General features: G+C 34.5%; 1 protein-coding gene across 2 annotated transcripts in view; it reads left to right on the forward strand.

The window, feature by feature from the left end:
* Nucleotides 1–17,074, forward strand: part of HMCN1 (hemicentin 1) — a 482,205-nt gene that overhangs the window by 389,756 nt on the left and 75,375 nt on the right. For both annotated transcript variants that reach the window (XM_064594231.1, XM_064594232.1), the window contains exons 64-71: nucleotides 1,708–1,867; nucleotides 4,096–4,220; nucleotides 4,449–4,632; nucleotides 5,231–5,328; nucleotides 6,465–6,743; nucleotides 11,030–11,226; nucleotides 14,414–14,495; nucleotides 15,878–16,014. In XM_064594231.1, coding sequence (XP_064450301.1) covers nucleotides 1,708–1,867; nucleotides 4,096–4,220; nucleotides 4,449–4,632; nucleotides 5,231–5,328; nucleotides 6,465–6,743; nucleotides 11,030–11,226; nucleotides 14,414–14,495; nucleotides 15,878–16,014 — 1,262 coding nt within the window. The remainder of the gene's footprint in view (nucleotides 1–1,707; nucleotides 1,868–4,095; nucleotides 4,221–4,448; nucleotides 4,633–5,230; nucleotides 5,329–6,464; nucleotides 6,744–11,029; nucleotides 11,227–14,413; nucleotides 14,496–15,877; nucleotides 16,015–17,074) is intronic.

The following is a 17,074-nucleotide window of genomic DNA, read 5'->3' on the forward strand; positions in this document are numbered from 1 at the left end:
GTTCCAGCATTATATTGAGCACTGGAGGGAGAACTTGCATACTTTTGATTTTCAGAAAAACTCTGATTATTTCTTTTCGCCTAATGTTTAAATTGAAATGGAAGTCTAACTTGAAACTAAGTTGAATGCTAGTTTTTTTCTAGTTAAGTTTTTTGCTAGTTTTTCCCTGTTATTAGGGGTACTATGAAAAGAATTTCTCATAAATTGTAGAAGTAACTGTGAATATTTATTATCTCCCTGTTGAACTCTGCTAAAGTTAACTTCAAAAATATTAATTTTTTTAGTTTTATTGAGATGTAATTGACATATAGCATTGTATAAGTTTAAGGTGCATAATGTAATGATTTGATAAATGCATGTATTGCAAAATGAGATTAAAATCCATCATGTAAAAATTAAAATTAAAGAAAAATTGAAATAAGTTTATGAGTATTGGTGGTTTCTCTGACTAGTGATACTTTGAGATTTCAAAAGCAAAAAAGGGAAAAATAACTATGCAGAGATTCAGCGTCAGAAATTATGTTTAATTTTGTTTAATGCATTAATAAATAATAAGTACTAATCATGGAGAATGTGGTATGACCAAACATCTTACCTGACTGTATATTTTATCATGTCTCAGGACTAGAGAGATGTGTATAGGGCCTAGTCCAGTACTTGTCCTATATTAGATACTCATTACAGCATGGCTCATTAAAACTCTCATTGATTTGACTAATGTAGTAACTCTAAATTCTGCAAATTTGGTACAATTATTACTGTCTTCTGGACAACTAAAATGAGATTTGGAGAGGCTGTGAAGTGATGTGCTGGTAAATATTTAACAACTGACTCTGCAGACAAAAAGGTCCTGATTTGTAGCCAATCATTTGCCAGTTTCTATGGTGTAAATATCCCCACTGTGGCCCACCTCAAGTTCCCAACATGACGTCAGTGAACAAGAGGAGTAGGGAGGATGTGTAAAATTGGCTCTCGTGAGCTGGTGTGAGCTACCTCCAGCACACTACCATAATTATTTAGAAGAGGAATTCAAATGTGTTTCTGCTTGAAACCATTGTCAATATTTTTATAATACATTACCTCTCAATCATATAATTAAAGTGAAAAGCAAAGATGGCCAGAAGGAGTATAGAGATGATTGGATCTTGAAATGTACAACAAGCCTATCCATTGTTTAGAATAATTTTTTTATTTTATTATGTTATATTAATCACCATACATTACATCATTAGTTTTTGATGTAGTGTTCCATGATTCATTGTTTGCATATGACACCCAGTGCTCCATTCAGTACGATTTTTAAATTGCATTATGAAGAGAGAAACACCCAACTTAGATGCTTTTCTCAGACGTTGATGGCAAGATTTTGTAAAACGTTCTCCTGAATTATACTAATTCTGAACTATATTGAGGATTTAATCTAAACGTGAGTCATTTGGCCAGGAAGGACACCCATGAGGTAGATTTGTCACTAGCCCATATGGCTAAATAATTGTATCAACTTACAAATACAACAAGAATATTGAAATGATTCCTTGACCTATTCCTCATTTAGAAGTAATTTATGAGGATAATAATAGTTGGATCTTGAACCACAATCTAGGAAAAATATGAAAAAAATGGCATATTGTTCTATGATTCTGTTGTATTTGTTAGACTTTATAACCTTGTGCCTTGTTAATGAAAATCTTTATCATTTCCCCAAAGTTCCTCCAAGTATTGCTGGTGCTGAAATTCCAAGTGAAGTCAGCGTTCTTCAGGGGGAAAACGTTGAGCTGGCCTGCAGTGCAAATGGCATTCCCACCCCACTTACTCAGTGGCTTAAAGATGGAAAGCCCATAAATAACAGTGAAACAGAAAGAATCCGGTATGTGGTTTTTTTGGGTTTTTTTTTAAAGATTTTATTTATTTATTTGAGACAGAGAGAATGAGAGAGAGAGCACATGAGAGGGGGGAGGGTCAGAGGGAGAAGCAGGCTCCCTGCCGAGCAGGGAGCCCGATGCGGGACTCCATCCAGGGACTCCAGGATCATGACCTGAGCCGAAAGCAGTCGCTTAACCGACTGAGCCACCCAGGCGCCCAGAATCCGGTATGTTTTAAAAGAATCTTTGCATCATTAATTATAATGTATTCTACAATGCTTTATGCTTCAAATTTCACATGAATAATACCAAATTCAGTCTCATGGGAACTTGGCTATCATTTTGTATTCAGAAAGAGAAAAGATAACATTTTAAAGCCCTGGACACAGAAATTCTCCTTAGACAGTTGCTCAAAAGTGTGTGCATGTGTGCTGCACACGTGTGTGTAAGTTTTCCGTATCCATCAACATCAATGAGTGAATGAGTGCTTGGCTCATTTTGAAAAAAGAGACAATATCGTCGTAACCTAGTTCATTCCTTGTAGTGATTTGTCCAAATCCCATTTTCCGCTGATACTTGTTACCCATACAACAAATTACATAGAGATGGAATAACAATATGGTAAGGGCTTCCTGTTACTTTCAACAATAAATGCCTTTAGAAGAACAGTCCAGAATTCTACTCTCTGCTAGATTACTTCATCACAAAGCCCCACTGTATACATGTATCAGAGTAATTAAATTATTTGAAGAACCATACATGCATACGTAGGCATTAATTAAATGTATTACAAGCTTTATCATTTTAAACCAATATTTTAAATTTAGGGTTTGGACTGTTTTCTAGTCAATGAATTGAATATACACAATTTAAAGAAAGATAAGTAAGTGTTATTTTCTTTGAAGTCATTGTATATTAAAATTTAGATATTAGTTCCCATTAGAAGATTGGGTAAATTGCCAAATAATATTTTAGAGATATGTTTTAAGTTTTATTTCTTTGGTGTGCACATATCTCAATAGTTAACAAGTATTTAATTATTTTTATTAAATCAGATGGTATCAACCATATTGCAAGCCAAGTACTAGATAGGTGGTGGGACCTAAAGATCTTATATGATAATATTTATACCCAGGAATTTATGATCTGTCATTCTTCCCTTACAATAAGATCCCAAATGCACTTTTTCTGTATCTCACTTACTGATTATTTGTTCACATCTCCGCAATATGTATAGGTTTGCAAATGGGACAATTTGCCAATCAACTTACTACTTTCCTTTGGGTATGGCAACCTCCTTTTTTGTTTATTCATATGATTAACCCATGGAATTTTAAAATTCATATTTTGAAAATGAAAAAATATGATTCATAATAATATTATAATTTTCTTTTTTTGTAGTTTTCAATAATCATATTTAAAAACATTATATGGTAGAAATGGAGTGTTTACTTTTGACATTGGAAGACTCTAACAAAATCACTGTTGTAGGAATAACTATAGAAAGCCATTTAATCTCTTTCTAAAACAGGAAATTTGTTTGATAATTAATGGCTTGTGAAGGGAATCAGTAATGCAATAATATTAACTTAAATATCTTTGATCATCTAACCATACAGTTATTTACCATTATGTAATTCAAGGGTAAAGCTCTAGCAATTTGTGGAAAAATTTTTGCAAAATATACATATACATAATACTGAGTTGTTGTCACAGTTTAAATAAGTTATCCTATTCTCATTAAAAATATTACTAAGTCATTTATAGTTAGTTTTTAGTATATCATTTCTTTTAGTTTCTCATTATAACATTCTTCAGATTTCATACCAGAATTTTTGATAATTTTCATTTAATCCAAACCTTATTTTAGTAACTAAGGAAAATGTATTCTAACTTTGAGAAAAACACATCTTTGATTTGGATAGAGAAGTTCCCAACCTGATTTCATTCAGTTCCCGTTTTTCTCATAAGGAAGTGGTGGATGGAAGACATGAATTTTATCTGGTTCTGTAGAATTTTAGTTGATTGCATGAAATCCCCATCAGTTTTACTAGCTCTGACTTTAACAGACTTCCATGTACTTCGTGAAAAAGATACAAACCATTATATATCTAAGATGAAGATGCATTTTATGGTGGTATTTCTTTAAAGAACACAGTAACCCAGAGTGAGTTTTCCAGCTCTTAGCTTCACATGAATCATCTCAGTGCCTTTACTATGATGTTTCCTATAGGGTGACTACAGACGGCAGTACATTAAACATTTATGGAGCTCTCCCATCTAACGTGGGGAAATACACATGTGTCGCTTCTAACCCTGCTGGAGAAGAAGACCGAATTTTTAACTTGAATGTCTATGGTAAATATGAAATTTCACTCTCTTTTGACTCTGCTACCTTCGGAATCTATCAGTAGAAATGAAGGTCCAGCAGTAGGTGCCTGAAGCATCTAGTTTTAAAATCTGATCACTGCCCTTTGCTTTTGGGATAAAAAGCAGCAGCATGGGCGATTGTAGTTGAACTGATTTGAACTAGTAATGCACACCCCACCCCTTCTCTCTCTCTCTCTCATTTTCTGCATGACATAGTTCCACCTGCAATTAGGGGTAATAAAGAAGAAGCAGAGAAACTAATGACTTTGGTGGATACTTCAATAAATATTGAATGCAGAGCCACAGGGACACCCCCACCACAGATAAACTGGCTAAAGAATGGACTTCCTCTGCCTCTCTCCTCCCATATCCGGTTGCTATCAGGAGGGCAGGTTATCAGGTCAGCTTTTATTATGTGTGATTTGCTAGATGGGTAAAGTCACTATGATTGTAGGCTTTAACTTTATCTAAATGGTGTTAAGAAATTTTTTTCCTAAATTTTTACTATTGTTTGGTTATTTTTCCCTTTCAGTATCTTTTTAGAAGAGGGAGGATAACAACTGTAAAATTAAAATGTTTTTTCATTCTTATTTAAATGCTCGTGTTTTAGTAAATTTGTATAAAATAGCTCTTTCGTATCTATTGCATATGTATTTCCAAGAACTGCTATTTTAGAGAAGACTTTCTGTGGCAAAATAATAGAAAGATGCGTACTACAATCATGTGATTTTCATGTTAGCATCATTCTTTCTTAATGTATATTAGAAAAATATTCACTCTTAAATTATGTTGTATTTTTAATGGCTTACTGTCAGTGCCTAATCAACTTTGTGGAACAAATTGCATTTGAGGCATCTGTATTTTGTGATGGATCGTTATAAGCTTCCTAACTAAAATTTCCCAACATTAGTCATAATCTGTGTATAAATCAGAAATATTTTCTCTGTGTATGTTGAATGGGATTAAATTATGAATTATTGGGTCAAATTGTTTTTCAGGATTGTGAGAGCTCAGTTGTCTGATGTTGCTGTATACACATGTGTGGCCTCCAACAGAGCTGGGGTGGATAATAAACATTATAGTCTTCGAGTTTTGGGTATGTCTCAGAGATGACCCTAGTACTTTACAATATTAAGCAACAGGCTTATATTTAGGTATTGACATATCAGAAAGAATTGGTAAAATAGGATGTTGCTAACTAGGAAACAATGCATTTTCTCCCGAGGGGTCCATATGTATTGGAACATACTGTCTGTCAAAATACTCTTCTAGGGGCACCTGGGTGGCTCAGTCGGTTAAGTGTCTGCCTTCGGCTCAGGTCATGATCCCAGGGTCCTGGGATCGAGCCCCACATCGGGCTCCCTGCTCTGCGGGAAGCCTGCTTCTCCCTCTCCCACTCCCCCTGCTTGTGTTCCCTCTCTCGCTGTGTCTCTCTCTGTCAAATAAATAAATAAAATCTTAAAAAAAAAAAAAAAAACTCTTCTAACCTGGAATTTTGCCTTAAGTCAAATCTAAATTTTTTAAAATAGCATTTCAATCCAGACACAAGGACTCATCTTTTGATACAAAGAGAAAGTTCAGACTGTTTTCTAATAATATTAGTGGCTCATTTTGAGTATTTAAAATATGAATGAATATGTGCAGATATAGGTCTTCATGAGTGTGTGTGTGTGTGTGTGTGTGTGTGTGTGTGTGTGTGTGTAGACAGAGAGAGAACTGAAAACATTCCATTTCTGAAATACTAAGGTTTACTGGTCCAAATTTCTAAATCCCCAAGAATATCTCAGAATAGTTAAGTAACTATTTACTATAGCCTACAAATTAATTTTGTTGGATTATATAAAATTTACTCTAGAAACTGGTATTATTTTATTTATTCCCATACAGCAGTTGAAAATATACTTCTGAAACTGTAATATACATTGTAACAAGTTAAAGAGACAAACCTAAGAAGTTAAAAAATGGCCAAAACTTAAAGCACATTTAAATTTTTTGTGTTCTACAAGAAAACAATCCTGAGGTTTCATTGCTAATATCTTGGAAGGTTAATAATTAGCCTATCTAATACCTGTTTTTATAATAGCGTTATTTATATGCTATCTTAAATTCTATATTTTAATAGATCATAGAAACACTACAGAACTAACTGAACGATTAAAAAAATTTTTTTATCTAAGTTGGTCTCAAATTATAATAGATGTGTAAATTTTACCTGTTTTGTTTTCTGTATAGTGCCACCAAATCTGGACAATGCAATGGGAACAGAGGAGATCACAATAGTCAAGGGTAGTTCTACCTCCATGACATGCTTTACAGATGGAACCCCAACTCCCAGGATGTCCTGGCTTAGAGATGGGCAGCCTCTGGGTCCTAATACCCGTCTGACAGTAAGCACTCAAGGAATGGTTCTTCAGCTCAACAAAGCAGAGACTGAAGATTCGGGAAGGTACATCTGCATTGCCTCAAATGAAGCTGGAGAAGTCAGCAAACACTTTATCCTGAAGGTCCTGGGTATGTAAACATTCAATAATTGGGAAATAAGTGACAATAAAGATTTAGTAAGTAAGTGTAATTCTTAGAATCACTTGCTATGGGGACAAAACTTGTAAAAACTTCATTGTATTTCATATTTCTGTTTTGTAATTTACCTAGGTTTACTCTTACTTGAAGAATGTTAAATTTAAATTATTTTGTTTCTTATTTGTCTAAAAGATGAAAACTCCTACTTATAAAACATTATTCATTAACAAAATCATACAACCAATTGATAAGTAGATTTTTAAGTTTTTTCAAGAATTAAAGCTCTTGATAAATACTAACTTAATGAAAAAGCATGATATTTATACTATTTTATGTTATTTCAAACAATCTTTTCAAATGACCCAATCTCTAGATTATAGTTATAATAGTCATTTCAAATAGTGTAGTTCCATTTGAAATGTGTATTACAATGTTCTATGTGCAAACAAATAATATAAAGAGAAAACACGTCTTTTACTTGAAGTAAAAAATTTTGACTTTGGGAGAGAAATGAAGATGAATGAGATTAACTAGTTCCATAATTAATTATTTTGGGGGAGTTTTGTTTGTTTTCTCACTACAACGTAAGTAAAACCTCAGGCTCTTCCAGAACAAAATATACCTCACAAGGAATGATAAGAATAATTTTGGCATGAGGTTAGCATATGTTTTCAGAATGCTCTGTAATCTTCCTTATAGTACCTATACCAATTTAATCATTTGTGTAACTTTAAAAGTCTGCTTCATCCTTAGCTAAGCTCTGTGAGGGGCAGTACCCACCTTACCTATTGATGTATTCCCAGGATTTAGCATGGTATTTGACATATGATATTTATCCATTGGATTAAATTGAATGGAATTAGAACTTGCTAGCTGGATTAAAGGGAGTTTTAACTGTAGAGAGAGATAGAATGCTATCTAAATAAACAAAGAAGAGACTGTGGTATAGATGAGTGTTCCTTAGAATGAAAGGTGGTAGTGGAGGAGGTATTCCAGGGTATTTAGAGACAAAAGACAGAAGAAAGTGTGTGTTGATAAGGAAGGCTGGAATAATAAATTCCTGTATACCAATTCACAGAGTCTCAGGAATAACAGGAGATGACATAAATGTGCTCTTGTACATTATTCACATATTAAGTATTAACTATTGGCTATACATTATGGGCCAGACATGTTTCCAGTCATCATGTAACAAATAATTGCTGTACACCTACAGTGTATGTGACATATGGCCTGGTCCAACATGTGGCGGTGGGAAAGGGAGAAAGCATGCTCTTCTAGGAATTCAAGAACCCAGTAGCAGAATCACAGTCCAGAGCATTTCTGGATGTAGAAAACTGAGCAAGAAAATAACAACGATATTGTTAGCGTCGTGTACAAAGAACAGCCTTCCTAGCTACAGGGTTTATAAGGATAATATTTTCTTAAAACAGATTTGAAAACTGGCTCAGCAGAAAGATGAGAAGATTCAGCATTTCAGCATCTGTTGAAAGCTAATTCCATTAAAACCTGAAAAAGTCTTCCCTTGGATCAGTGCTACACTCCAAATGTGAAAGTAACCGTCCTAACCTGGGGAACTGCTATTCTTAGCAGTTGGTCAGTGATCATGCACTGTCTGGTCACCCCCAGCATCACTAGATGCAACAACAGAGCAGGAAAAAGAGGAAAGGTGAAGAGTTGCCCCCCCTAGGGACTTTTTAAAAAACCGTACAGAACCTCTTCCATTTACATCTCATTGATCAGAATCTTCACATACCACTCCATCTACCATCTACGGCAGAGGCTAGGAAATGGAGTTTTTAGCACACTGCCAGTCCCAACAAAATTGGGGTCTGTTAATGTGAAAGAAACAAATAGATAATATTGATTGGGTACCTAAAGGCAGGAAATAAGTGATGTTAGTCCAAGTAAATAGTATTGTAGCTCAGATTAGTAATGGAGGTGAGAGGAAAAAATGCATTTAGAAATAATTGCAGGTAGAAGTATTAGGACTTACTTGAGGATTTGGATATATGAGAGTGATGAAGAAGATATCAAGGGTGACTCCAAGTTTCTGGTTTATATGACTGGATGATTGGTAAATCCATCTCATAAATGCAGGAAATGATGGAAAAGGACCAGGTTTTGAGGAATAAGGTAACAGGTTCTTTCTGAATACATGTTTAAATTGAAGTAGTGTCCAAATATTCCACTGGAGATGTTTATCTGATAATTGGATTTGTGGATCTTAAGCTCAGAAGAGAAATGTAAGTTAAAAACATAAGTTCTGGAGTCATCAGAGTATGTATACCTCCTACTCTGTCCAAAGTATAAGACATATGAGAAAGACACAGAATAAAATAGTTGATAGTCACTTAACATCTATCTGTAAGATCTGATGACTGGGGGTTTGAATCAGGGGGAATATGCTGTTTCTATTATTGTTGATGTTGTTTTAAATCTAGTGACTATAAGCTTTGAAGATAAAGGCCATGCCTAATTAATTTTTGTATCCATAATGACTGAAACATAGTAAATAACTAATAAATGAAAGGAATAAAGAATTGACTGTAGTCAAATAGAGAATCAGATAACTGCTTTTGAGTAATATAAACAACATGCTTTGGAAATTTAAAGGGAGAGAAATTTTATTGTTGGTGTTAGAATCAAGAAAGGATTTATGGTTTTTACAAATGAATTTAATGACATTAATGTGACCTTGGTAGTATTTGAACATGCTCAGTTAGTGGATGGGACTATTGGAGGATGTAACAGTAGAAGGAATAGCATTAGTAAAGTCACAGAGCAAGAAAAGACTGGACTTGTTGAGGGAAAAAAGTAGTCAAATTTGAAGCCTAGGTTACATTTAAGTATATTAAAAGTACATAATTTTATAAAGATAAAGACCTATTGCAGAAGCTTTGGAAGCCATGATGAAGTGTTTTTATTTAATTCAGTAAGCAACATGGAAACACTGAAATCCTTAAGCAAGAAATCTTGGATCATTCTAAAATTTACTTAAGAAAATGGATTTTGACAGCAATACATAAGATGAATGAAAGTAAAAAAAGAAGTCATGTGGGTCAGTGGTTAAGAAACTCTGACTTCTTAACTATAGTCTGAAAAGGTATATAGATTTAATATATTGTTTTTCTCCAGAAAGGAAAACGGGGACCATAGGTGGAATTTTTTTTTTTTTTTTAGTAAACAGGTTTTAATAATAATACCAACAGCTGTAGTAGACATTGTAGTAGCAATAACTTTTTAAAAACCTTTAATTATAAAATAAAACATACTCAAACACAAAAGAAATGTGTAGTTTATAGATTATCTCATTGGATGCTCACAATGATCCTACTAGTTAAATAATAGTGCTATTCTTATTTTAGAGGTTTGCCCAAATCCACTAAGCTAATAATTATTGGACCCAGGATTCAAACTCAGGCTCTTTGACTCCAGATGCTCTTCTGTGAACCTCTGTTCTAAACTATGTGCCTGATTTAAAAAAAAAAAAAAAAAAAAGTCTGATCCTTGGAGCTGTCCAACAGCTATTTTGGCTGCCTTGTGAAATAGTAAACTGGAAACGTTCATAGAAAACTTGAATGATCATTCTATGAAAAGACTGTTTTAAAGGGATTTCTAAACTTGAGAATAGTTGGACTTAAGGAACCTTAATGTTTCTTCCAAGCGTTTAGATTTTTAACATCCTCTTGAGAAAGGTAATTTAGAAATATAAATAAAAAAGGAAATTATTTCTGCCCAGACATAACAAATGTGTTCTATGCAGAAATAGTCTCCAAATGTAACTATTTTTTCTTCTGCTTAGTCATTGTTTCCTCTTAAAGTTCTGCAGGGAAAAGATGAGAGCAGAATTCCACAGCATTTGCCTGTTACTTTTGTAGAAACAATAGATATTTAGAAGGTACAAAAACACACTACTCTGTGGAAGTATCTCTCTTTAAAAAATGGTACAAGATGAGTTTCGTTTTTATGGTTCTCCAATCTTTGCAGTTAGGTGAGACTGCTCTATGTATCTGAATCCCAGTTGCTGAGCTGTCATTGCCTTGGACAGGCTTGCCATTTATTTCATGATCTCTGATAGATATGAGCCATCCCTTTTAAAATAGTGCCAGTGACAAATGGTAATAACATCTAGGAATTGTCATTTTGGTATTTAACCAATTTGTAGTATATGAACATAAATTTGAGATGAATTTCCTTTTAAAGTTTTTCTAATCAGCAGTATTTTATCAAACAGCAAGTTTATTTTGTTGTTGTTTTCAATTCCCTTTAAATAGAACCACCTCATATCAATGGATCAGAAGAACCTGTAGAAATATCAGTGATTGTTAATAATCCACTTGAACTTACCTGCTTTGCTTCTGGAATCCCAACTCCTAAAATTACCTGGATGAAGGATGGACGGCCCCTCCCACAGACAGGTCAGGTACAAACACTTGGAGGTGGAGAGATCCTTCAAATACCTAGTGCTCAGGTAAGTGTCAAAGTCAAAAAAATTATTTTATCCTGGACTATACTTCTCACTTGCTAATATAGGTGAAATGGAGAAATTAATGTTTTTGAATCCAAATGGATCACAGATCCCTCTCAGTAACTTTCACAAAGGTAGATTGGTTCTACGGTATGCATGCTTGGGTAGACACAGGGTAACATGACTAAAAAAGAGCAGTAGAAGTATCATATTAAACTTGGAAGAAAGCAAGATACTTTAATTTTTCATGTTTTTTCACAGTGCTGTAAGTGAGTATTACCTGAAGCTCTTAACTTGTGCCATGCGGCCCTTTACAGAACTGGCAAAAAGCAGTTCAACATACGTACATATGAGGCCTCCAAGAGCAATTTTGGTCTCTCAAATGAACTAGCAGACATGAAAATCTGAAGAGACACAATTTTTCAAACAACCAATGCAGTAAAATTGTTCTTTTAGTTTGTGTTTAAGGAAATTCGTCAGAAACATAAATTTATTAAAGAGGAGTATGTCTGGGATGCCTTATCATAACAGTCTTCTGTTTTACTAACAAAGACAAATCTTATATTACAGATATTCTCCATCTGTGCCCTAATACCTCCGTCCGTAACTTTGGGATAAAAGTAGTAATAATACCTAACTCCTACACTTGAGGATTTAAAAGATCACCTAACATGCTTAGCTTAGCGCCACAGGCATGTAGTAATGTTAAATAGAGTTAGATAGAATTGTTTTTCCTGCTGCTACTGTTGTGATAATCATCATCCCTTTAAACATGGAATAAATTATTTAATTATATTCTGTGTGCATTTTTACTGAGGAAAGAGGAAGGAAAGGGAGCTGGAAAAAGAGAGCAAAGGGCTATGAATTGTCTACTGTGTCAGTCCTGAGTTCAGCTCTGGGCTCAATCACACCGGTGACCATCATAACAACTCTGTGAGCAAGTCTTTATCTCCATTCTACACCACCAGAAACAGGCACAGAGAGACCAAGTACTTGCCTGCCAAGTACTCAACGCTGTTCAGTGATAGAGCTGGGTCTCAATCCTATATCCACTTCAAAAGCCTACCCAGTGGAACTCAGCACATTCCTTGTTTCTAATATCAAGGAAAACACGCCTTCCATTCCCCTCTTTTCTCTCCGTCAAACATTGCAATAACTCAGAGAAAACTCGAGTTAAGCTTTCAAACAACTTACTGAATGAAAATCCTTGAATGATATAATTTCAACAGATAAAAAAGGAGCCAAAAGAATTTTGTAACATAAGGAGACAGGGAACTGTGTGGAATAGAATTATAAATACAAAGGAATAATGATAAACAAAGCTTATAAGGAATATTAAGGCCACATCATAGTAGGTCTTAAATGGAAACATTATAGAGTTTGATTTAACAAAAGGAGACAGAGATGATCCCATTGAGTATTAGATGGGACCCACATGAGCTAGCCATTGTGGAGAATACAAACATAATACATAAAACCTGTCTCAGCCTTCAAGAAGTTTCCAGTTGTCTAGGGGATATGAAACCACACACATGATAAAATTAGGAAAAGAAACAGTAAGAAAACCATTCAAGATATTTTAGAAGTAGAAAATTAAATATTATCAAGTCCCAAGACTGATCTTGGTTCCTCTGCTCCTCTGTGTTTTCAGGGCATTTTGTACATTATACATTATATTTCACCTATCACATTATATTTCACTTATCTGAACTTTGTCTTTTCATGTATGTATCTGTAACATACAGTTATGCCTGACACATATTGGAAGCTTTGCAAATTCCAAATTGTGTGGTAAAGACAGGAGTTTCCTAAAATATCTTCCATCAAACACTAGTTCTGTGAGTTATTCCAATGGAGGAAATTCTGTGACCGAATAGAATTGGAAAACTTTATATACTATACCTTCCTCTCCTTTGTGAGCCATACTGCATGTCAACAATCCTGAAAAATACTACTCTAGAGAAATATGATTAACTGTCACTTTTCTGACATCCTATAAACAGAACACAGTTTAGAAAATATAGCTACGAATGATGACTGTAGGCATCCAGAAGGGCACAAATTGTCAGGAAATATTTATTGGAGGAGGTAAGATTTAGGAGTAGACATGAGTGATGGTTCAAGTTTGGGTAAGTCAAAACAAGTGGAGAGGGCACTATTAATTGGGAATAAAGTGAGTTGATAGAGAAAAGTTGAGTTTTAAACGACTTTCAACATATCATGGGAAATGCGAAGTTATTCTCTAGGCCTCGGTACATCATTTTAAATTCTTAATTGAAGGACTATGTGAGTGCCATTCTTAAAGTTGTATTTAAGTATTTTTGCAAGCATACTAGTCTTAAATTTTTTTCGAAGGAGTTTCTGCGGCCTACCAAAAAGTTTTTCCATAACCTATAAAGTCAGTTTTGAATGTAAGAATTTAAAAATTCACAATATTCTAGGAGTGTTCAAGTAGTAAAATAAATGAAAACAGGATTTTTCTGCTTTTCCAAAATACATTTTCCACAGAAGTAAGATCGTCTGTTTTACAGAGTATATTTTATGCGTACGTAAGCATGGGCTGTGTCTACACAATGTCAAACATATGAAGGAAGACTAACACTTCCAGTGGAAACTATGCACGGGGTTTTTAAAGAAATGTTTCTGGTTTTAGTCAGATAATAGTAGATTATGTTGTCAGTCTGACACTGTTTGCAGCCAGATTATATAATATAGCTCTTTTGTTTCACCACGTTTACCAAAGGTACATTCAAAATGCGGAATTAATGTACTTTATTTAAATAACCTGATACTTTATTTGTTTACTTAATAAACTGTATTGCATTTTCTTCAGGAAGATGCCAATTGAACTTTTAAATCTACCATTTAAGTCCATAAATATTTGTTCAGTAAATATTGTGTGTCTCATCTGTGACCTCTGGTGCTAGGTCCTATATATATCTGCCTTTTCTGAGATCACTAAATATACCTAACATGCAAACATGTTGAGATCAGATATTGAAAACCTCTTAAAACATAGTTTTACAGAGAGCTATGTTACAGAGAGCTAATGTTAAAACAGTTTATTAAATTTTATTTGTTGTGCTATCTTGTTTTGTGTGAGACTTTATATTCATTCTAGTGAATGCTTATTCTCATCACGAAAACTGACATGTTAACATTGTGTAATTCACTTATTTGGATTTTGCAGGTGGAGGATACAGGAAGATATACGTGTCTGGCATCCAGTACTTCAGGAGATGATGATAAAGAATATTTAGTGAGAGTGCATGGTAAATTTGGCAAAATGTCCTGCAATCTATCATATACTAATACCTAATTAGAAGCTGTAATTCATGGAACCTGGGGCAACTCTGTAGCACATCATAAGATATGTTTATGTATAAGGAAATATGTATTTTGCAAATCTGATTCTTATATTTGGCTGATCAAGTGCTTTTTGGAAATACTTCAGTGGACTTTTTGACTCATTCATTTTGTTTCTGCACAAATAATTCGTAGTTCTTTATTTAAAATCATAGACTATAAATTACGATAAAGAAAATATGTCATCCAGTCTCACTACACAAAGGCTTTTTTGCATACAGATGTTTTGTCACAGAAATGTACCCTACAACATGCAGTATCAAACTTGTTTTTCATATCTCTTAATGGTTTGATGAACATGTTTTCATGTCAAAAAACATATTTTTATAACAGTTTTTAGTAATGGCATGGTGTCCCATTTTATGAATACACCATTATTTATTTAATTAATAAATTAATAATTTAATTCCCTATTTTTGGATATTTAAGCTGTTCTTGAATTTTCATCAGTATAAGGGATACTGTTATAGACATCTTTGTGCATACATATTAGCCTGTTTCCTTAATTCTTTTATTTTGATAAATTTCTGTAAGTACACTTGCTTGATTACACATACACACATACACATTTAAAGCTCCGAAATTTATTGCCAAATTACCTTCTAGAAAAGTTGGGCCATTTAGACTCAGGTCAATATTATTTCAACACAGAGATAAGAATTACTCTTTATGGAAAGGAACATTTAAAAAACCAAACAGAAGATACTTATTTCATTGTCTTAGTCGGGATGACTAGGCAGTGCAAATTGTCCGTAATTTAGGTGCCCCCCTTCCCCCACCAGCCCTACACACAAATTAGACCTGTCGTTAATTGACATGTAAGTTCTGCATATAAAAGTCACATTAAAAAATATATTTCTGAATATTATGAAAGTATATACATTTCTCTATATTATTATGGAACAGACCCTGATTTAGTAGTTTGGAAATCTGATGTTGAGAGAAAATTCTTACCAAGTGTGAGACCTGGACAAGAAATCCTTTCTTTGTGCCTTAGTTTCTTTACCTGTTAAATGGTAATAATGTGATTATATTACTTATCCTGTCATTCATGTGACTATTGGAAGAATTTCATTACTTTATATATGTGAAAGTACAGAGTAAGACTTAAAAAAAAAAAGTCCACTACTGGTAGTCATTTGTACCACAAATTGAACGAGTAATGTTTTAAGTTTATGCCTCTTATTTTATATAACAGAAGCAAAATTTGTTGAAAACCTAATATAAATTAGATCATTTTTATATCTTGTTTACTGAAAGCCTCTGACATGTTTGTTCTCGCACCCAGTACCCCCTAACATTGCTGGAACTGATGAGTCCCAGGATTTCACTGTGTTACGGAACAGACAGGTGACATTGGAATGCAAATCGGATGCAGTGCCTCCCCCTGTAATCACTTGGCTTAAAAATGGAGAACGGTTACAGGTAAATCTTGCTAAGTTCCACAAATCCATTTTGAGGAAAAAAAAAATCAGCTGTAGCGTCTTTGGTAGGTAGACAAAACCAAACAATATCAGGCTACTATTATTTGACATTGGAGGTGTGGGCACAGGATCTTTTAATCAGCCTTCTTTTCTCAACCTGTGCTTGGGTAGTTATTAACTAGTTATGGGTCAAAACACAGGTATTTTGTTTCAGACACTCTGTAAATTGGTGTAAGTATGTATCTCCTGGAGCCCGTGAATTAAAATTGTATTTGAAACACTCAGCTATTTCTTTACTTGAGAGGTAAGAAGTCATCCGAGTCTCAAAAGAGCTGGCCTGTCCTGTCAAGTGTCATGGGCAAATTTCTTACTGAATTTTTCTGGAATAAACTGGGACCTGAGGAGGGCCCCTCCTTGGATACCAGGAATATAGGACTGGAATCCTTGAAGAACACACTTACTGGCTCTCTAAAGCTTCCCATGCTCACGTGATATCTGTCTGCTCTCAGAGTGTCACAGCCCAGGATCCTAAATAGCCTTTGGGGTTCGTGCAAAGCCTTGACTTTGAATGCTCTGATTGTTCTTATCCTAGTAGTTACTTATGCTTTTTTTCCTCCTTTTGTTTCCCCTCATCCTGTTAATATAACCTACTGTGTTACATTGTGCCTAATTATAAAAGATTAAGTTCCCTAACACTTAAGGCAGAAAGACTTCTACCACCACCAAACCATAACAAAGGACCAAAACCAGACTGGATGCTGAGAGTTACTTACATGCTAAATTATCGTGGGTATCACTTAACCTTCCTGTGTCTCAGTTTCTCTATTTATTGTGCTCCTTCTATAACGGTAGGCACTATAATTGCTACTGAGAGTAGTCGTGACCCTCAAGGAGCTCACAGACTACTTGAAAAGACATAGAATTAAAATCAAAGATTAGAGCATGGGGCGCCTGGGTGGCTCAGTTGGTTAAGCGACTGCCTTTGGCTCAGGTCATGATCCTGGAGTCCCGGGATCGAGTCCCACATTGGGCTCCCTGCTCAGCGGGGAGCCTGCTTCTCC

This window comes from Mirounga angustirostris, unplaced genomic scaffold, assembly GCF_029215605.1.
Source record: "Mirounga angustirostris isolate CCGP_5_RB_7025 unplaced genomic scaffold, mMirAng1.0.hap1 SCAF_6, whole genome shotgun sequence".
Classification (NCBI taxonomy): domain Eukaryota; kingdom Metazoa; phylum Chordata; class Mammalia; order Carnivora; family Phocidae; genus Mirounga; species Mirounga angustirostris.